The sequence below is a fragment of the Macrobrachium rosenbergii genome, chromosome 2 (assembly GCF_040412425.1).
Source record: "Macrobrachium rosenbergii isolate ZJJX-2024 chromosome 2, ASM4041242v1, whole genome shotgun sequence".
NCBI classification, from domain to species: Eukaryota; Metazoa; Arthropoda; class Malacostraca; order Decapoda; family Palaemonidae; genus Macrobrachium; species Macrobrachium rosenbergii.
Genome location: NC_089742.1, coordinates 81,607,925 through 81,630,777, shown reverse-complemented (window position 1 = coordinate 81,630,777; position 22,853 = coordinate 81,607,925). Strand labels below are relative to the sequence as shown.

The 22,853-nt window shown below is 38.7% G+C and overlaps 2 protein-coding genes across 3 annotated transcripts in view; both read right to left on the bottom strand.

Moving 5' to 3' along the window:
- Positions 1-22,853, bottom strand: part of ca (claret) — a 307,235-nt gene that overhangs the window by 18,619 nt on the left and 265,763 nt on the right. The gene's annotated exons all lie outside the window — the stretch shown is intronic.
- On the bottom strand, positions 6,865-7,442 carry LOC136848826 (zinc finger protein 32-like). Its single transcript, XM_067121568.1, has 2 exons — positions 7,234-7,442; positions 6,865-7,124 (listed from the first exon to the last, which is right to left on the bottom strand). The coding sequence occupies exons 1-2, from the start codon at positions 7,390-7,392 to the stop codon at positions 6,888-6,890; spliced, it is 396 nt and encodes a 131-aa protein (XP_066977669.1). The 5' UTR covers positions 7,393-7,442; the 3' UTR covers positions 6,865-6,887.

The window sequence follows — 22,853 nt, the reverse complement described above, 5'->3', positions numbered from 1 at the left end:
CATCAGGACTCTAACCGAATTCCCACTCTGGGAAACGGTATTAACAAGATCAAATATCTGGCAATGGCACTGGGTTAGGAAGAATCAGAGCCAGGGATTGGAGTAGCTGAAAAAGCCAGAGGACTGGAGATAAGGAAAAGGTAGTCACAGGCACTGAAGGGACAAGTAAATCAACAACATCTACTATAGGAGAATTACCTGACTAGCAAAGCTCTAGCTTCAGCCCTAGTGGTTGCCTTCCTCTGTCTGTCAAGCTGAAGTTTATCCAAATAAGCATTTAAAGTTTTCCATCTCCCTTTCCCAGTCTTTACATTCATCACAATTAAGGTCTGGTGAGCAAACTTTCTCTCAACAAAAACAACAAATAGTGTGGCTGTAAATAGTGTGGCTGTCACATTTAGCCAATGTGAGTCTGGTCTTGCAGCCTTTACTGCAGTACCTAACACTACACAAGCTAGAGTCTGACATACTGAGTAAAAAAAGTTACAATCGGAAAAGTCCCGAATATTAGCTAAGCTAATTAAAATTAGCACACTACCAAAACCACAGAATACTTCACCAAATGAAGAAAAATCACAACCATCTGGTGAAAAATGAATCCAAAGAGCTGCTCATCAACCAATGTTTAGTCATTGACCTGCAGGAACAAATTGAACTCTTTAGCTGTGTTGTACCCATTCTTCCCAGAAAGTGGGCAGGACAGGCTACCTACACCCAAAACAAAAGAGTGCTACGCGATTTTTAAATTTTGAGCTGTCGCATAAAGTAGAAACTAATAACTACGTAATTATTTGGTAAGTTACTTTTATAAAATTGTTAATTCTCAATTTTGAATTCAGTAAATAAACATAAAATACTTTTTATTCATCCTTCATGTAATGGAAAAGGTCATTAAGTATACAAACAAATTCAAGCTGTAGCTGTGGCTACAACAACAATAACGATGCAGGCATTTAAACATTTCGAATAGGCAAAAGCAACATCCTAAAGTGGTGAAATCATACATTTACTTAATTTAAAAACTAGGGTATTTATAAATAGGGTAAGCTGTATTTTTCAAACCCACCTTTGTTGATTTGTCAGAACATGTTTCTGAATTATATTTCATTTAGAAATTAATGGTAGTGAGGATGCTACTTGTATTCAATCAGCTGATGATTTCTCAAAACAGCACTTAATCATAATGTTTGTGTTCTATAATGCTACAATACACACATTGAATTATATACAGTATATTCAAAGCAAATTCCTATTAATATTATTTTAAATACGTATAACTGTACTACTGGACTCTGGCAAATAGATACATCAGTGCACAAACAATTTTGGTTTTTACAGCTTTCCTGTTTTTAGAATTACACATAACCTGTATTAACCCTCTAACGACGAGCCTCTATTTACAAAAACGTCTCCCGTATGCCTGCAGTGTTAGGGAGTTAGCGCTGACGGAAAAAGTTTTTTCAAAAATCGCAGCACGCTTAGTTTTAAGATTAAGAGTTCATTTTTGGCTCCTTTTTGTCATTGCCTGAAGTTTAGTATGCAACCATCAGAAATGAGAAAAAATATCATGATCATATATAAATATTGAAATATATGACAGCACAAAAAAATTTTCATATATAATTTTATACAAATCGCTGTGAGCAAAATGGTTAAAGCTAACGATTTTTTTTTTGTATTTTACACTAAATTGCAATGATTTTGGTATATAACAAATTGTAAAACAATCAAAGCAACACAAAGAAAATATTATCACAAAATGATGCATGAATTAAACGCATGGACATAAAAAAATGTTTTTATCAAAAATTCACCATAAATCGAAATACTGTGCTAGAGACTTCCCATTTGTTGCAAAATGAAGGTAATTGATTGAATATTACTAGACTGTAAGTGTTTTAGCTTACAATTGCAGTTTTCTACCATTTTGGTCGAGTTAAAGTTGACCGAAAGTAGAATTTTTCTATTTATCAAGGTATATGAAAATATTTCAAAACTGATAAAAGCTACAACCATGAGTTATTTTTTGTTGTATTCTACATGAAATTGCGCATATTTTCATATATAAAACTTTATGTAACGACTAATATAAAACGGTGCAAACATTACAACAAAGTGACGAAAGAATTTCTGAGATGTTCGGCCGAGTTACCACGCGGATGTAAGGAAAATTTTTTTTCAAAAATTCACCATAAATCGAAATATTGTGCTAGAGACTTCCAATTTGTTGAAAAATGAAGGTAAATGATTGAATATTACTAGAATGTAAGAGTTTTAGCTTACAATTGCGTTTTTCGACCATTTCAGTCGAGTTAAAGTTGACCGAAGGTTGAAATTTTGGCACTTATCGTGGGTATAATCCTGTATGAACTTGACCCAAAAAACTTTAACCATGGCCGGTGGTGGATTATCCTATATCGCTGACAGAAGCACGATTATGGCTAACTTTAACCTTAAATAAAATAAAAACTACTGAGGCTACGGCTGCAATTTGGTATGTTTGATGATTGGAGGTGGATGATCAACATACCAATTTGCAGCCCTCTAGCCTCAATAGTTTTAAGAGCTGAATTTGACAGACACAGCCAGCACAATAATATTCTTTTACAGAAAACTAAAGCAGCCCCTGAACCTTGGCATCCAATCCTGGTGCACAGGACCCTCAAGAACATTCCAAACGATGAAAGCCTGAGACACGTCACCTGTAGGATGAGGCCCATTGAAAACCCCATGGGATCGTTCCACACTTGGGTTTATAACCCGTTTGGTTCTAAGGACGATATGAGCACATACATCCTAGTGAAAAAGCTTGGGAGAAAGTGTGAAAGCTTCCTATCCTAGCCCCAATGCTTATCAAACCAACAAGTTGTGGAGAGTGTACTCACTCACAAAAAATATGAGTAAGGGCTATCCATGATCGTATCTCCTAGAAGACAAAACTTCAACAGTAAAGAAAGGAATGATTGCAGTGTGGAGGGTTAAAGCGATTACAGGCAGTCCTTGGTTTACGATGGTGGTTCTGTTCCTATGCCACGTCGTAAGCTGAAAATCATTGTAAGGGTAAAATTATCAAAAATCGTAACCAACCTTACTTTTGATATTTTGGGTGTCTTACAAACGACGTAAGCAGAGCCTTTTAACCCGGGGACTGCCTGTAACTGTTTCTACAGTCATCTGACTATACAAAGCAGGAGAACACTGCAAACTCATTATGCCTGAAAACCCGGTCCGTAGGCCGAGAAAACAAGAAGTGAACAAGCAGCACAAAGGCTCAACCCATTACTTGTCTCAGAGATAGAAAATTTGGCTCGAAGCAAGCTCAAAAGTTTACAGAAAGATGAGACAAAGAGAACCTCCAGTCTAAGGAACAGCACTCATTACCAGCACTGCCTGGGAAATTAGTTGCCGATGGCAATTGAGACTCCCCACCCTACGTTAGACCCCTCTAAACTTCCAGCCATAGTCAAAGTGGAGGTGAGGTTCAGAAGAATGACACAGAAGATGAAGGAGAAAGGAAGGAGAATGCCTCTATCTCCTTCCACTGTCAGAACTCACCTTCTCTGCAGAGTTGTTGAGGATCACAAAGACTGAGCCAAAGAAATCAGAGGAATAAGGCTACATAGCCTATTTCCAATGAATACAAATGAAGGCCATGATAGCAGGATTACTGTAAATAAGGTAAACCTCCCTGTCACAAAACATCCAGGTGGCTAAATCTACCATACCTGAAAGGTAAATAAATTAGTATGTATGTTGGAGAGTGACACACCCATTGTGTAACTACCAGCAGCTGTTATGTGTCCGTTGAAAACAAACTTAATTCCTTGCAAGAAGCTTATTTGACCAATGAGTTTGAAAAATTGCAATACAAACACATAGCCAACAAAAAAAAAAAAGTGAAAGGAATACTCAGGTTTAATCAACATTAGTTTGAGCGACAGAAGTTGGGGAGAGAGTCATGAAAGACGTCTGAACTTGATGTAGGCCAGAAACAAAGTGGGGTGCAGAACGACAGGTAAGTAGGGTCCACCCTCCCCACTGCCTGTCAGTAATTTGCTACCTTGTCAATAAGTTTGAATAACCATTCCAGTTCGCATTTTGCAAGCTAAATCCTATCTAAAGAACAAAGGGTTATATTTGTGTAGGAACAATATTTATAAATTAACTTTATAGTAGTCATAGTCCGTTAAGTGTAATTAAATTAGTAACTATAGCAGATTGATATATTTCACTCATAATAAGTGAAATCAGAGAAGCATGTCAAATATAAAAGCTTAACCAATTAGCAAAATTACTTTCCAAAAGATTATTTCTCTAATAACTCATAAGTTAAAATTATCCATATATTCATTAACAACTTGTCCAACATTAACATTGGATAATTTTTTCATGATAAATTAGGAATACAGTATCCATATTATATTGTTTTACAATTTACCTAACCATTGACATTTAATTTAATTTTACCCGAGGTAATTCACCAGGAAAACCATCTCTTTTGAAAATCTACACTACCAGTCTTTACACTTAAATAGAACTCGACAAAAGATATTCACAATAAATTATATGGCACCAGGAGAAATGCACCAAAATATTTCCTACTCAGGGATATACCCAAACAAACAATGCACCATACACATCTGTCAAAAGAAAACAGGAATGATAAGAAGTGGTTTCATATTACCCATATGTTATCCTGTAAAACTGACCCTATAAATGTTAGGCATGGAACAACCTTTCAGTTGCAGAATAAAACATTGTAAGCTTTTAATCCTTCAAAACACATAATGGTCACATTCTGCCTAGTTTAGAAATTTTTCAACTTCACTGTGCATACAAATATAAACTATAATTCTCCCAAAATATAATGACATTAAGCTTGATAAGAGGAAGCATTTATGGCCAAAACTAAAAATCACATAGTCTATAAATATCTTATGAGGTATTATGTAAGACAGTTTAAACTGATTATTTCTAAATGTAAAAAATCAATCTCTTTGTAAAGGAAATTAAAGAAATGGTATCAGGCTTGATATGAAACATGTGTCGATCAAGTGTGGCTTGGCAAAACCATCACCACAGTACCTACTGTCATTCATTCCTCAACCAAAGGGACAGATTACATAAAAGAACACCTTATGCATAGGCAGGCACAAAACAATTCCAATGTATGCAAATAATATTGAAAATGAAGATGACAGAACACCTGATATATAAAAATTATTTTCATCTGCATTCTATGGATAAAATTGTTTTTACAATAAGAACATTTTGAAGACTGTTGCAGCTTAAAAGGAAGAAATATTTACAGCAATTCTAATATATTTCAAATATTTCATATATATTAATTTTAATTTATACATCTTACACATAACTCCTACTTTTCTTAATCAAATTGTAAATAAAATTTACCAATTAAGTATTTGGTAGGTTCCAAAACAAAAACATTTACAATCACTATACAGTACAGTTTCCAAATGAATCAATTCTCAACAAGTCTGTGTTACCTTGAAAAAGATAAAAAAAAAAAGCCTCTAAATAATTAAGCTCTATTCGGGAAGAGTTCTAATGGATCAAATTCCTCCATAGCACCTTGAGTCCCATTAACAGACCCCTCTCTATGAGATTCTGGGACGAGATTGATTCTGAGTCCTATTCTTTCTATTGTCAAAGGGTTTTCAATAGCAAGTTGTAAATGTTCCTGAATAATATGCTCATGTAAGGCAGATCTATTCCCTAATTCTTCTATACAAAACACACACCTTTGATGATATGATCTGATGTGTTTCTGTAAGGCAGAAGAGGATGAGAACTTTCGTCCATTACATTTGTCACATGAATATTGTCCTTGACTGCTAATGTTTGGGGTTGTTTGCTGATCTATACTGTTATGTAGTCTGTATGATTTTCCACTATCTGATAAAGTTGCCTTAAAATTCTGATTTAATTGCTGTTGCTCATTTTCCAACTTAGAGACTGTCAACTCTCCTATGTTCAGTCCCTGGGGAAGTTTTATGCTTGCACTGGTTGATAAAATAGCACTATCATTGTCAGAATTATCTTTGCCTGACATGGGTGGAATGACTAGAGACACAGGTATTTCACTTTCATTACTTTCCAGTTCCTCATTAATTTTTATATAAATATTGTGCACTGATAAATGTTCAGCCCAATCAGCTAACTTCAAAAACGATTTAGAACACCATGTACACTGAACAGTATTGTTCTGACCAGGAACTGCAAGGTCAGATAAATTAATTTCCTGAGGGATGAAAGACGGAGTTTCCTCAATGTTCCTGCACACGATCCAAGTGCTGTTCAATCAAGGAATGAGTAACAAAAACCTTTTCTACTTGATCAACCATCTGGAATTCTAGTGCAGAATCACTTACATCACGGTTTGACTGCAGACGAACTGCACGATTTTGTGTCATGACTACATTTGGATTCACTGAAATGGAATCTTCAGCATCTTCATCTACAGTTCCTTCACCAGTAGTCATCATTGTGACTTCAGACTCTTGTAACTGATTAAGAACAGCTTCATCAAGAGTAACTGGCTGAATGTTCAACATTGCTGAAGTATCAATGGTGGTCAGGCTTAGGCCTGGAAGTTGTAGAGACATTGTCCCATCTGTCATCATGACCATTGAATTCAAATTCTCTTCATTAGGGATTTCCATAACAGACTCATCTGCAGTAGTTGATGGATTTAACTGACCTTCATCAACCATACCTCCCAACTTAGCATTTCGACCAGATAGTGCCTGAATAGTCTTGAAATGCTTTATAACATGAGCTTTTACGATGGCCAGATGTCCTGAAACTCATTCCACAGTGGTTACACTTAAATGGTTTATCTCCAGTATGTAGTCGCATATGAATGTTTAAGCTGCCTTTGTAGCAAAACATAGTATTGCATATAGGACACATTGAATCTTTTTACCTGAGTGAGTTTTCATATGCACATAAAGAGTTGATTTCACTGCAAATGATTTTCCACACTGAGCACAAGAAAAAGGTCTTTCTCCCGTATGTGTTCTTATATGTCTTATCAAATCTGATGCTTTTTTAAAGCTTTTACTGCATGTTTGACACTGATGAGCATGTTTCTGTGTGTCAGGCTGAAAGGGAAAAATATTCATAGTTTCAAAAATAAAGTTTAAACAAAATTTCTACGATATAACATTGTAAGACTGAACTACTACACATGAAAACAAGAAGTTTACTCACCTCTTCATGATTACTTCCCTTTATGTAAGTAATTTGAGGCTTCTCTTCTTCTAGAAGATTTCGTGACTTTCTAGTTGGTATATAATTTTGTGACTCCTCTTTCTGGCTTTCTTCACTGCTCAGATTAGTTTCAGTTACATGCTGTAAGACAGCATCCATGTCTTCTAATGTTAAAGTAACTTTGGCCTTCCCATCAACAGTAGTGTCAGTGATCTGCAAATATAACAAGCATTTAAGAACAAAATCACAGGTTACAGAAATCACTGTAAACAACACTCTAAAGTGAAAAAGCAGTCTAAAGTATGTTTGTGTTAACAAGTACTGTATAGTAACAAACAAGAAAGACTAAAGTATGTGTTCAAGCTAATAAACAATTTATTACTTATATAATATTCAAGTTGTCCTACCCAAAATCTTTAATCAATACCCCTCCAGCCACTTATAAAATGTCAGTAATTTTTTCCAATACATGCAACAAAATTACACTGTACTATAGCTGTTTTGTCATGTTAAAGATACTCCTATATATGTGTACTGTACTGTTTGCTATTATTAATAAAGTACTATAACCATAATGGGCTTTTAATAGCGCACTATACACTCAGAACATCAGGTATGGCATGGTACAAAATTTCATATTTTTGATAGCGTAGTCGCTGTCTCGTCCTCAAAGGAGTTACCCCCATGGTGTGCCAGTGCTCCCATGGTGACTAGACTAGTATCAAAGAAATATTTTTCTAGCCTGGTCTTGTAGCTGGGTATTGTGTCGTAATGAAAACACTATGACACGTGATAGAGTATAATGGACTCAAAGATAAGAGGCATTTTCCCTTATCTTCAGCAAAGCTGAACCCAGTTTTTTCCTACATCAAAACTGCAAGAAGTGACTATTAGCGCATGCGTGTCTGCCATCTTGTTTTACGACCGGGCAGGCAAAAGACCATCACCATTACCCTCTTCTAGCGCCGTGATCGCTTCACCCGTCAGTGCTCCTTACTGTTTTCAAGAGTGTAAAGCAGCAAGTATTATGGAAACATCCAAACTCGAAAGTTAAGTGCTTATTTTTAAACTCGAGTTTTAAAAGTTGTTCGTTTTAACTGTGGAACAAATGCCTTTTGTGTATAGATTCCCGAAAACTGAACTTTGTTTTCAGAGCACATGGTCGGTGTCTTCAGAGCACATGGCCGGTGCCCTCTCATGATCTCTGTTAGTTGCGAAAGTTTTAAAAATTTGATGTTTTGATCATTCAGTTTATAATGTGTAACCAAAGAAATTTTCCACAATTTAGTATTAATTTAGATAATCCTTTTAGATAACGGTGTCCACAATAGCCTAGGCGGTAGCCTAACAAATTCAGTCAGAATAATGTTAATGTAGTAGATGTAGTCCATAGCCTATCTAGGATTACATATCCTAAAGGTGATTTAAATAATCTGGGGTAGAGATTAACCAAATTTAAGGTAAGTAAGAACCTTTTAAAACATATTCTTTTACGGAACTAGGCAGCAGCCCAGTTTACACCAACGATCCTAGAATTCGGTAAACAGGAAACTAAAAATTTTCCCGTCGGTATAACCTCGGAACTTGCATATGATCCATATAATCTAGGACTAGGCAGTAGCTATATTAGTTTAAGTTAAACTTACAAAAACACCCCATTATTGGACAATCACTACTAGGTAGTAATCTACTAGATGATAATCTAGAACCAGATGAAAATAATAACCTATGCAAGATGAGATAGTAGCCTAGCCTCAAAAGCTACATACTAAGGCATTTGTGTTTTATGTAACCATACCCTTGTGAAATAATTAGCCCAGATTAGGCAGTATCCTAGATTAGAGTAAGTGATAACCTGACTATAAGAGTTTACATTATTGGCCTACTATATGATATCATAGACCAAATAACCTAGGATTGGATACAATCAAGGAAGTTGTCAACCTGGGTTAGACAAACATAGTAGCCTAACTGTGCTTACTTATTAGCAAATTGCTAAGTTTATATAGCCTATATATTTGTCATCTGTAAAAGTCGGGATTAGCTAATACCCTAACTAGGCTAAGAAAGAATAAGCCCAGTAGTGCATATAAACAGTATTCAAGGGTCAATAACATTAGTAAGATCTTATGAAGCCTATATCCTTACAGGTGATATAAATTCTTAGAACAGACAATAGCCTAACCAGATTTACTGGAAACCCCTCAAGGGAACGTTCCGATTGTTAATTTAGTAACAGCGCAGCTGAGTATCAGACAGAAATGTAGTCTCAGCTGCACGAAACAAAAAACCAATAAGAAAATTCATTTTATGGTAAAGCTTATATATACAGTATATCCTTAGGTTCTTAATTAAACCTAGAATAAGAAACGACCTAGAATAGGTTAGCGAGATTCTTCTAAGAGATCTATGCTTAGATTAAAGTAGATTATACTAGAACTATTAAACTAAGCCATTTAAAACAGTAGCTTGGTTTAGCTGTTAAACAGATTAGTTTATAGAATAATCCTTAAGGCATGACAGGAATTAAATTTCACATAAGCCATTGCAAAAGGACTATCAGCTTAAGTAATGCAGCCCTATATGCTGGCAGTCAACCTAAAATCTACAACAGTTTGTTAACTAGCATATTTTGTAGCGTATTACATTTATATTAATGGCGCATGGTAACCAAATTAACCTGTAAGATGTAATATATTAATGGCACAAAGTTTTTTACAAAGTGTCTGTTCTTTCAAAAACTATTTATTCTAAATATATGCTGGCAGTCAACCTAAAATCTACAACAGTTTGTTAACTAGCATATTTTGTAGCGTATTACATTTACGCATGGTAACCAAATTAACCTGTAAGATGTAATATATTAATGGCACAAAGTTTTTACAAAGTGTCTGTTCTTTCAAAAACTATTTATTCTAAATTAGTTTCTAATAACAACTTGGTTCTTTCACTACAGAGCCACTACTATGCAGGACCCTCAGCTCAAGTGTTCCGTAGCAAATTGCTCGGTTCGCTTTTTGCCAGTGGGTACGGCCCATTCCACCTGCCACGAGCATAGTCCTTGCAAAAATCAGGACAAATTTGCCTGGTCACCAGATATGTGCGAAGTTTGCAGTGTGCTCTTGGCAGCAAGTTTCAAGGACGAAACAGCTTGTTTCAGGCTGTCTCAATGGGTCCTAGGGTTCAGCAAGGGAGAGGAAGGGGGAGATTATATCTTTCCGGCAGATCTTCGGCAGCATATACTTAACCCGTTCTCAGAGGATCCATATTCGGGCCCAAAACCCATAACATCAGTCCCAAGGCCCTCCCAGGCAAACCCTGCGGAGAAAATGGAGGAAGTTCCTCTTGGAGGTGATCATCACTTAGATGAAATTGATATTGCTACCGAAATGTCCTTGCTGAACCCAGAAGGACCAGGGACACTACCTTCAGCTTATCGGGCAGAAACTTTCCAGAAGGAATTCAATCCCCATGCATATTTCAGAAGCTGATCAGGATCCTTCCCCAAAAGGGATACAAGGATTCAGTTAACCCCAAGTGAAATGACTACATATTCAGAGGGGTATAGTAACTCACCCAGGACTTCTACTCCCTGGGCTACAGGCAGTCACACTGGCTGCAGATGCTCAGTCAGAATATGCAAGCTCCCAAAAAGGGATACACAGTTTGCAGTATTTGACCAGTTCCGTAAGGAAATTATGAGCAACATCAAAAGATGCCTTTGCCACAGAACGGCAGTACATAATGGGCATTTTGCATGATTCGAACAGGAAATTAAAGAAATAAAGTCAGTGATGTACACTCCAAAGTGTAAAAGTACTTCATCCTGCAATCGAAAAGGAGAGTGGAAACAACAGGGGCTCCAACATTCTCCCCTATTGATGATGCTAACAATCCTTGGCGAGACGCTTCAATGTGCATTTTCTCTCCTGATGGTAAGTATCTCATTAACGAGAGAAAAACCATGATTGAAGTTCTTCATGTGGAGTTTAGAGACAAGGCAGCATTCCCTAATACGGAGTGGCGCCTAATTCCACCGTTACCGGACATGGAGAAACCTCAAAAGGAAACAGTTCTCTTATGTGGTAACACAGCATTAAAAGCTGTTGATGATGCCCTTTACCAGATCAATGGTAGGTGCATCTATACTCCCATCATGAATAAAACTCAATTAGCTCACCAAGTACCTCCAGCCTTCTGTCCCTTCACTTTTAAAATAATTAATCATGTGAAGACAAACTTCCAGAATTATGTAGTAACTAGAAAATGGGAGCCATTGGCAGAACTAAAACCATTTGTCACAGTCCTCCCGGTTTAAAAAATTCCACCAAGGAGTGGGCAACACTTCAGCTCCTTTCGAAAGGAAAAAGCTCCCTTGGATGTTGCTACTCAACAATTTGGGACTCCTATGAGAAGAATCTCAGATGAGACAGCTTCATCAGAATTCCGTGCTAGGACTCTTCTCCTCAGTATCTTGACCTCTTCCACCTTGCTAGAAGCTGCCACCAAAAGGCTTCCAGAGGACACCAGGACATATTTTGCTGCTGTGGCTAAAAGTCTCATGAGAATCCTATGGGAAGCACTCTATGACTTTTTAGACTGGCGCTTAAAAGCGTGAATGGAAACATTGGAGGGCTCCAACAAGTCACTTCCTAATGTAACGGCCTTATTACAGTCTAATCCCTTCTGTAGGGACCTGTTTGAGGATGCTGTGGTAACACAAGTCAACGAGCAAGCACGACAACAAAATTGTACTGTGTATGCTCTTCTGGGAAAAGGAGAAATTGGGAAACAAAAAACCCAGAATTTCCCTTTACCCAGCTCAAAAAAAACTCGTTTTGATAAAAATCATATAAGCCTGCAATCGCCTCCAAATCTTTTCCTCACAAACAGGTAAGTAGCCAGAAAGGACAACCTCCTTCAAAGTACAGCAACAGCCACATAAGCAAGGACATCCTTTTCATAAGGTCAAAACCATCATACAAAGGAAAAGGAAAAGCAATGCCTGGAATGTCCATCAAAGGAAAAGGTAGAGGAAGAGGAGGATATCAATAGGAATTGTTTGGTCGGGGTCGACTCCAAAGACACCACAAAGAATGGAAATCTTCTCCTTGGGGACACAGCATTGTTCTGAATGGACTGGGGTGGAAATGGTCCCACCCTCCCCCTCCTTTAAAGGGTTCTTTCAAGCATCAAACCCCTCTCTAGAAGATTACGTGCAGAAGGCCCTATTAAAAGGTGCCATAGAGAAACATATGTATATTCGCCACCAGGCACGTCTCTTCAGTGTTCCCAAAAAGGATTCCTCCGTAAAAGAGTGATCCTCGACCTACCAACATTGAACAAGCACATTCTTTGCCAAAAGTTTCGGATGACTACCGTTGCCCAAGAAATGCGTTCAGTCATTCCAAAAGGAGTTGGACAGTTTCTATAGATCTGAAAGATGCATACTGGCACGTCCTATTGCCTCCCTTTCGCCCCTTCCTAGGGTTACGGATAGGGAAGAGACTTACAGGTTCAAAGTCATGCCCTTTGGACTAAACATTGCCCCAAGAATTTTTACAAAACTAGCAACGGTAGTCGTCCAGGAACTCAGGAAGGAAAGAATAAAACTAATATCTTACCTGGACGACTGGTTAATCTGGGGGGCCACAAGAAAAGAATGCCTAAAAAACTTAAGAACAATGATCAACAGACTCCAGTCAAAAGGTTTCCTAATAAATTGGGAAACATCCCGTCTCACACCCAGCAGACGTTTTCAGTGGTTGGGACTGTGTTGGGATACTCTTCAGGGCCTGTTGTCTCTCCCCATCAAAACTCAGAGCAGGATAAGGAAAGACCTCAAAAGGTTCCTAGACCAGCCCAGAGTTTCAAGATGGCAATTAGAACGCATGATGGGTCTACTGCAATTTGCATCCATAATAGATCCAATACTCAGATTGCAATTGAAAAACGTGAACAAATTTTGGCTGTCACACGCAAGACACAAAGCTGCGAGACAGATCTCACCAAAAGAATCAAAAAGTCGGGAGATACTTGACCTTGGACCAGGAAGGAATCTCTGGCGAAACAGGTCACCCTGACTCCTCCATCTGTAAGAGTGACAATACACACAGATGCCTCATTGACAGGTTGGGGAGGACATTGGGAGATCGTCAGGTGGCAGGAGGTGGTCAGTTTCTCTGAGGAAATGTCATATCAATTTCCTGGAACTGATGGCTGCGTTTTGTCTCTCAAAAATTCAAACCTCCAGAAGAGACACACATTCTGTTGGTCCTAGACAACACGACTGCAGTGTCCTGCATCAAGAGATCAGGATCACGTTCACCTCCTCTCAACATGGTAATGCTAGCCATTCTTGGGACGACACAAGTAAAAGTGGCACCTGTCTGCAATTCACCTCACAGGGTCTCTCAAGGTAATAGCAGACTCTCTATCGAGAAAAATGACAGCCTCAACGGAGTGGATGTTGGACAACCACTCTTTCCAAACAATAGCCAACATGCTTCCACAACCGGGAAGTGGACCTGTTCGCCACATACGACGAACCACAAACTTCCAGTATGTGTATCTCGAGCTTGGACAATCAAGCAATAGCAAGAGATGCCTTCCTACAAGACTGGAACAATTGGAAGATCGACATATCTTTTTCCGCCATTGTCCCAGATTTCGAAGGTTTTAAGCACTCCTAACCTTCAAAGGAACAGCTTACTTAATAGCCCCAAATTGGCCAAACAGACATTGGTTCCTATCACTTCCACAGCGGGCGAAAAGATCAATTCCACTGTCGTCCACTGTACTATCCCAGAAAGTAGGAGGGAAAATTATTTACGCATCCTCCTTTCTGAGCCGAGACCTTCATGTGTGGATTTTTTAAACATTATCTACCGTGAAAACTACTCACCCAACATTGCTAGGTACCTAGTGCAAAAGTTACGGACGTCATCTATCCGACAATACCAGTCCATATGGAAGATATGGTTAGATTATATCCATACTGAGAGCCCAGTTGAAATTTCTATAAAAACAATTTTAAATTTTATGATATATCTTTTTGAAGACAAACGCCTTGCGGTTACAACAATCATGTCAAACAAGACAGCATTATCAGAACCCTTGCTTTATGGATTCGGGTTGACTCCAGCATAGAAGTCGTTACTTCCCATCTACGGTCTTTTGCTCTACAAAGACCTGCTCCCTAAAAGACTCCCAATTACTTGGTCCCTGAACAAGGTACTTAGACTTCTATCTACTCCTCAGTTCAGTGGATCCAATACAACCACAACTCTCAAACTACAAGAGGCGATCTTCCTAATTGCATTAGCTTCAGGGCCCGTATTAGTGAACTGGGCTCTCTTAAATCGGGGACGATATATCACACAAACTGTTGATAATCATTTATTATTGTCCCCAGGCCCATCATTCCTGGCCAAGAATGAGGATCCTTTAAAAGGAAATCTCCTATTCTTATAAGGAAACTTAATTTAGCAGACAAAACATTATGCCCAGTTCAAGCACTTATGGGTTACCTAGAGGTCACGCAAACATCCCAGAAGGTCCGATTTTCTTACACCCTAGCACTAATAAACCACTCTCTACAAGGGCTAAGAATAATTTTAGTGTCCCTAATCAAAAAGCAAACCACACTCCTTTCCCAGGTCACATGACATAAGGAAAGTAAGTACATCATTGGCCTTCTTCAGAAATGTCTCCTTTGAAGAAGTCTCTGAAAGTACAGGGTGGGGCATCAGAGACAGTGTTCTTAAAACATTACTGCCATGAGCTCGAACAAATTCGTCTGCACTGCATGTCAGTAGGTGGAATGGTTAGTCCCGACCCCATACGCTCTACAGCAGAAAACCAGGGGTCTTCCTAACGGGTGAGTATGCTACTATTGCTGGGAAAGATACGAAAAGACTGCAACCACACCCAGCATACTTAGGTAAATCACTACAGAACTTCACCCTACAAGTGCAAGTTCTTGTTTAGTTTCTCATTTCTTGTTTCCAAAACCCCAAAAGGTTTTTGGAATAAGGAATGGGGCTTGAAACTTGTGGCTTGACCTTGGACCATAAATGTTTTTCTTTGGGTTGTTTGGAATTTAAATTTTAAGAGCTTAAGCCTTTTGTCACCTGTCAATTTCTTTGGTAAAGCTCCTTTGAGGACGAGACAGCGACTACGCTATCAAAAACAGGTTTTGACGTAGGAAAACCTATTTTTTGGTAGTCGCTGTTGAGTCCTCAAACCCTCCCACTTCCTGACAAAGACATGGGATTTGGGCAAGGGATAATCCTACATTGACCAGCAGAGAGTACTGGAGATGGTCTTTTGCCTGCCCGGTCGTAAACAAGATGGCAGACGCATGTCATGCCAAGTCACTTCTTGCAGTTTTGACGTAGGAAAAACTGGGTTCAGCTTACGCTGAAGATAAGGGAAAATGCCCTCTTATCTTTGAGTCCATTATACTCTATCACGTGTCATAGTGTTTTCATTACGACACAATACCCGGCTAAAAGACCAGGCTAGAAAAATATTTCTTTGGTACTAGTCTAGTCACCATGGGAGCACTGGCACACCATGGGACCTGAACGCCACTGCACTCTGTACCCAGCCACCAACATGTCGAGTGGTGCCCTTTTGTTTTCCTTACACTGGTGAGGATTGCAAGACTCTGGAGGCCAAGTTCCTCCCATGCCACAAGCTGTAAGCAGAAGGAATAATGTACTTCTGGAAGCATTCAGTCCCAAGCCAGTTTCTGTTTCTTCTCATGAATTTCTCTCCATTTTCCAAGTTTCCAACTTATCATTCTCTTAAACAAAGCCCTCTTTGTCAATTCAGAAAACCTAACAACCAAGCTGCCCCATGATTTGCCCTAAGCTCCAGTTAAATCAATTCAGTGATCAGAATCAGATTATTCCATCCATAGTGTTACCACGGGCTAATTAAATCTAATTGCTCAATTCCTCCATAGTGCCTATTTAAGTTCATGTGAGAGAAACTCATTTGGTTTTGAATTCTAATCTGGAATTCTCTTCCAGAACTTGTTATCCAGCCCTATGTCGGTCTGAGCCTCTGCATAAAACAAAAACCCTAGCCTTAGACATCTAACTGCCATCCTGCCAAGTGCCAGTCTTCTGTTTAGCAGTTTGCGACATCAAACGGTCCCCCCTTTTTGCACCCCGTTGTGCTACAGCAAAAAATAAACAAAATCCTTTAACCAGTAGCCATTTATATTCAACCATTTGCTACGCATTGTCTAATTTTATTGCACACTGTGTGTGCTTGCCTGCTGCACCGTCAGCCTTTTCATCTTAATTTCCTGATTAAGCTCACAGTGAAAGTGGTAGCCAATCAAATCATACTAGTGATCCCTTTCAACAATCCAGACGTCAACTCATTGATGTCAGTCTATCCATTCCCAATGGTAGTAGATAATAAGTCCATTGTACTAGAAGGAACCCAAAATCCTAGCCTTACTATGAACAACCAATAAAAACAAACATTAACCTAAAAAGACCTCATATAAGCTGAAGACACAAGAAGTATAAAAAAATTTGGTAAAAAATGAGTATGTATCCAATACAAATCTCTAAAGATACAACACTTTAGCAAGCAAAATGTCTCACACAAGACCTGCCTAAACTAATATTCACTATCAAGTAACTGTAATCAATCAAAAGTCATCCATGGGTAATGCACGTAATGTGTGTACATGTGGATTATGTGCATGCATAATGGATAGTGTGTAATGGTAAAAATAAAAAACAGTGACCAGACTACTGACTAAAGCTGAACATCAGCCACAGTATATGCACTGCATTACACTAGACTTCTTGATTATTTGCATTTAGTTGTGCAAATTTTGTCTGGTCAAGTATGTATAGTACATACTGAACCAGACTTAAAACTGGCTACTGAGTGAATATTTTCAGTTAAATTACAGTATGCTTAAAAATTTCTCAGAAAAAATTGCAATTTTACATTTGCAAATAGGAAGTTAGGAAATTCTAGAAATTTGTATACTGTTCCTCTCTTATATTTTAACATTTGTAAGAGACAGCTTACAGTATAAACCTTCAAATTATCTTATAAAATTGTTATTGTCACTGTTAGGAACTATATCAGGCACCCACTTGATTAATTTATCAGACTTCACAGCATCAAGATCAATCCTGATTCCTGCTTAGTAAGTTTTGATATTTGTCCTTTATTTACAAAAGTGCCTATTGAATTAGTATTATAAAATTCGAAAATCAATTAACCGGGCAGTAAAATTTTGTACTGGAATTGTGTATTTAAGACACATCAGTTTGTAATGAAAAAATTCAATAAAAAATATTTTAGTACAGTAGCTGGTAACCCTTTACCACCAGTTCACTCAGATTTATACATGGAGTTTTTCAAAATATTTTATTCATAAGATTAATCAAATAGCTGTGCCTTGGTCTTGGTATGCACATGATATTTTGGCTAGCAGAACTAAGATGTAAATAACTTCATGCAAAAAATGAATGAATGTGTAATCAATCAAATTTATGCTAAAATAAAAGAAACGGTTGCTTGCCTTTTTTAGACATTGTTTACAGATGCAAACATTTTCAGTGTAAATTTTTATACATAAGAAAGCGACAAACACTTCAACTCATATGCATTCCTGAAAGGACATCGCATAAACAAAAAAATCTATTCCTTTAATGCTGGGAGGGATTCATGTTATACAGCTCATATTTTGATACTTCCTACAATAAAGCCATAAAGGTGTTTTATAATAACAGTGACAAGAAGCCAGAATTACCTAGAAACCTTTGTTTGCCTTTTTTTATCAGCTTTGAGACCATAAAATCATTATTAAAATTATTCAATGTACAGCAGTACTTCTACAAACAAATACTGTATTCATCTAATGAACTTTCAAGGATACAGACTTCAAGTATTTATCAAAGTGTGAAATTCTGGTAGAATATTAAATTTCATGGTATAGAGGGATGAATAAATTTGTTTTTATTTAGCATTTCCCACCGTTTGAGAGAGAGAGAGAGAGAGAGAGAGAGAGAGAGAGAGAGAGAGAGAGAGAGAGAGAGAGAGAGAGAGAGAGAGTGTGTGTGTGTGTGTGTGTGTGTGTGTGTGTGTGTGTGTGTGTGTGTGTGTAATTGTCGTTAGTGAGTGCTTCAGTTGTTGGAAGAGGATGAGGTCGTTAGGTTGTTTATGGTGCTGTCTGTCTGTAAAATGTCGAGGGAGTTTTTTTTTCGGTTTTGAGAGAGTCTTGAGCTGAGTTCTGTGCAAGGCGGACATTGATGGTGCATGATTATTGTATGTTCCGTGAGTCGAGTGTTTTCTGTTGGATGTCATTGTTGTCTGTGCATGTGTCTTTCTTTGCTCGTTTTTTTGGTTGGAAGTCTGTTTTTCCGGTTGTTTGTGAATTTGTCTACTGTGTTGGCGACTGTGGACACCCTCAACCATCTCCCAGCAACCGAGGATCATAGTGAGTATTGTATGTGGTTATATGTTCGTGTAGCTGTGTTGTGTATTGTTTTTTTTTTGTGTTTTAAAAATCCCGCCACATAATATTTGGCGCCCAACATGGGGCTGTTGTATAATAGCCATTAGGGATTGCTTGTGGTGGGTAGAGTGAGAGTAAGAGGTCAGGATGAGTGAGATAGAGAAACTGAGAGAGAGAACTCCGAGTGGCTAGGGAACTCCAGGGTAGGCTGGAGGAGGAGAATGGGAGGCTGAGGAGTGAGAATGAGGAGTTGAGGAGTCAGTTGAGGAGATGGGGGAATGCTAAGAAGTGCAAAAGAAGAAATGAAAGGGGAGATGAAAGAGTCCAAAGAGAGAATGGATAAAAAGTTGGAGGAATGATGAAAAGGTGTGGAAGAAATGGTGAAAGGTATGTTCAAGGGTGTTTTTGGAGAAGGGGCTGTTGGAGGCAGGTTCTCTGGAACGTGTGAAGGGGCAAGAGAGAAAGAAAAGGAGGAAGAAGTGAATGGAAGCGTGAGTGATGAAAGTGATATGGGAATAGGAAGTAAGAAACGAGGGAATGAGAGGCAGGGTAAGGAAAAGGGAATGAAAAGCAAGGGAAGGAACAGAGGGAAAGTAAGGATAAGTCAGGGGAAGAAAAAGGAAGAAGGAAAGGGAAAGGAAACTGGTAAGAAGAGTAAGGAAGTGGGAAAGGCAGGAAAGAAGGAGAGGGTGAAGGCAGTAGTGATAGTGAGGTGGATGGAGGTGAGGGATAAAAGTGGATAAAAAGAGGGGAAGAAGAGTGTAATGAGTAAGATGAATGTAAGTGCAGAAGTGGACTCTTTGTATTCGGAAGATGGTATGAAAGGACAGAGTGAAAATAGCGAAAGTGAGAGTGAAAGTGAGAAAGGCTATGTATGTGAGGGAGGTACCCCGGTGTGAAAAGTATAATGAGTATGGAAGTAGGGATGTGCATGATTTCTTTAGGGAGTATGAAAGGTTTTGTCAGGATAAGTATGGGGAAAGTAAGAGAGTGTGGGCACGAGAATTAGGAGAATATTTGACTGGGTTTTGCTTGATATGTATAGGGTTATTATGAGTGTGGGGATGTTGAGTATGACAAGGTGAAAGCTAGACTAGTTGAGCAAGCTTAGGCGTATGAAAGCGAGTGTTAAGTATAAGAGGAAGAATGAATTTGATGAGGCAAGAATGAAAGCTGGGGAAACCTTGTCACTGTATGCTTGTAGGCTGAGACGTTGGCAAGGAAGAAGTTTGGGGATGATGGGATAGATGAATGTAAGGAGTTAGTACGAAGTTGTTAGGGACAGTGCCAGATGGAGTTAGAGAATTTGTGAACTTGAAGCGAAGGAGAAGAAAAGATGGACGAATGAAAGGTTGACTTGGGGAGAAATTTTGAAATTGTAGAAGATTATGAGCTTGACAGGGTTATAAAAGAGAGCAGAAGTGTAAGTGTAAGGGCTGGGGTAGATGAGAGGGTACCAGAGTTCGGAAGCTTTAGGGATGCAGTGTTGAGGGGCCCAATGAGAATGGCCGATAGTGTAATAGATAGGAGTGTAAGAGCAAGTAATGTGGAGGTGCCAGGGAGAATGAATGGTGGGTTTGTAAGGGAACAACGGGTTGGACGGGTTAGGGATAGTAGTGTACAAAGGGAAGGTCGATGAGTGGAAGTCGAGGCCAAGTGTTTTAGATGTGGAAAGGAAGGACATACAAAGAATGAGTGTAGGTGGCTTTAGGAGCGTGTTTGGTGTGGGCAATCGGGACATTTGGTAAGGGAGTGTCACGAAAGATAGGGGGTTAAATGCTACAGGTGCGACAGGTGGGTCATATTGCTAATGGTTGTAGGGTACCGAGTGAATGTAATATGTGGCAACTGTGGTAAGAATGGGCATTATGCGAGAATGTGTTCAGAACAGAGAGCTATGTGACGAATGTGGAATGGAAGGGCATGTATCAAGTGTATGTAGACGAAAGAGGGTGACTGTGACAGCAATTCGGGAAACTGAGTGTGAAGGGGTTCAAATGGGTGGGTCCTCCAGGATGCAAGCGGTGCGTGTGATGCATGTACATGAGGGGTTGTTGCATGAGGATCAGCAATTTGTTTTGATAGAGTATGGTAGAAAACGTAAGAAAGGGAAGAACGTAAGTGAACGGAATGGTCGTAAGTTGTGTGATAGGGGTGTGAGTGCCAAAGTGGAAATGAGTGATAAAGCGTGTAATACGGGTGAATGGGATGGTATGAATAGAACGTATAGCATATGCGGGTTTGATATAACTGAGTTGACTGAACGTGTAGGGGTTAGTGAACGGTTGGAGGTGAGCGAAAGTGTAAGAGTAAGAGAGCATAGCAGTAATATACGAGTGATTGAAAGCATGAATGAATCGTTGCAAGAATTGGAAAGGTCAATGAGCGAATGGGATGGGTTAGTTGAAGAATTGGGGAGGTATTTGGGAACGAGTTAGAGGGTATAGATGAGATTGTGGATGAAATTGAGAGTGGTAATAGTGAAGAAGATAGCATGAATCTGAGAGAGAATGGAGGAGAAGATGTGAGTTTGAATGTTGCTAGAAGAGAGAATGATTCTTGAGAGAATGATTGCGTGTCGCGAACGCGATCTAGAGGACCTGCTAGTGAGCATCCGTGGGTGTTATGTGAAGGCGATTTGAAAGAGGTGTGAAAGGTGTTGGTTGGGAAATGCTAAAAAGGGGAGAAATATAGAGGGATGAATAAATTTGTTTTTATTTAGCATTTCCACTCATTTTGTGAGAGAGAGAGAGAGAGAGAGAGAGAGAGAGAGAGTGTGTGTGTGTGTGTGTGTGTGTGTGTGTGTGTGTGTGTGTGTGTGTGTGTGTGTGTGTGTGTGTGTGTGTGTGTGTGTGTGTGTGTGTGTGTGTGTGTGTGTGTGTAATTGTCGTTAGTGAGTGCTTTGGTTGTTGGAAGAGGGATGAGGTCGTTAGGTTGTTTACGGTGCTGTCTGTCTGTGCAAATGTCGAGGGAGTTTTTTTTCTTTTGAGAGAGTCTTGAGCTGAGTTCTGTGCAAGGCGGACATTGATGGTGCATGATTATTGTATGTTCCGTGAGTCGAGTGTTTTCTGTTGGATGTCATTGTTGTCTGTGCATGTGTCTCTTTCTTTTTGCTCTGCCTTGTTTGGTTGGAAGTCTGTTTTCCGGTTGTTTGTGAATTTTGTCTACTGTGTTGGCGACCGTGGACACCCTCAACCATCTCCCAGCAACCGAGGATCATAGTGAGTATTGTATGTGGTTATATGTTCGGTGTATCTGTGTTGTGTATTGTTTTTTTTGTGTTTTAAAATCCCGCCACATAATAATGGCAGTACTTAAGATTTGTGTGCACCTTCTGCTGCCTGGCAGCATGCAGGGGAACATATTGAGTAAACATTAAAGAGTACAGGAGGCACATATTTTCTTCTAACATCCAGCTGATTTACAAAAAAATGTCTACGATATAAATGTATTCTCAACACAAAATGGTAAACTTCAAGATCAGCCAATGACAATATAAAAGAAAGAGCTTTTAAAAGCATTTTCTTCTAAGCTGTACCTAATTTGGAAAAAATTGTTCTATAGAATGATAGTGTGAATACATATATATTTTTGATCCATAATGGTTAACAGCAATATCCATTCATGGAAATGAAAAAAAGGTTTTAATAGCATTGTCTTCTGAATTCTAGATAACTTAAAAATATATATTTGCAGCATAAATGCAAAAGAGAGAGGGGGCAGGGCAGGTGCATGCTTATGTATTCTTGATAAATAGTGCTAAACAGAGATCAGCTGATGAAAAACAATGGAAATTAAATTTTAAAAAATAAACTCTTAAAACTACTTTCTTCTTACCTCTAGCTAATTCACAAAAAATCTCTACTAAATGTGAGAGAGAGAAAAGAGCTGCCTCAAATTTATTAACCTTGGTATACATTAAAATTGTTAAGAATGATTGATTTATGAAAATTTGGCTATACAGCCAGGCACTGGGCTGCTTTTAGCCCTTCAGCACTTAAGACTGAAAAAAGTTGGAAGTCGGGAGAAAGGAAGCAGGAATAGAGGTATATATACAGCTAAGAAGTGGATACCAGTTAAGTTACACTATTAATTATTTTATAATGGTACTGCTGTAGTA

Coding starts and splice junctions, on each gene's coding strand:
- LOC136848826 (XM_067121568.1), bottom strand. CDS start 7,392: ATGGATGCTGTCTTACAGCATGTAACTGAAACTAATCTGAGCAGTGAA. Junction 7,125..7,233: donor AGGGAAGTAATCATGAAGAG/GTGAGTAAACTT, acceptor TTTCCCTTTCAG/CCTGACACACAGAAACATGC.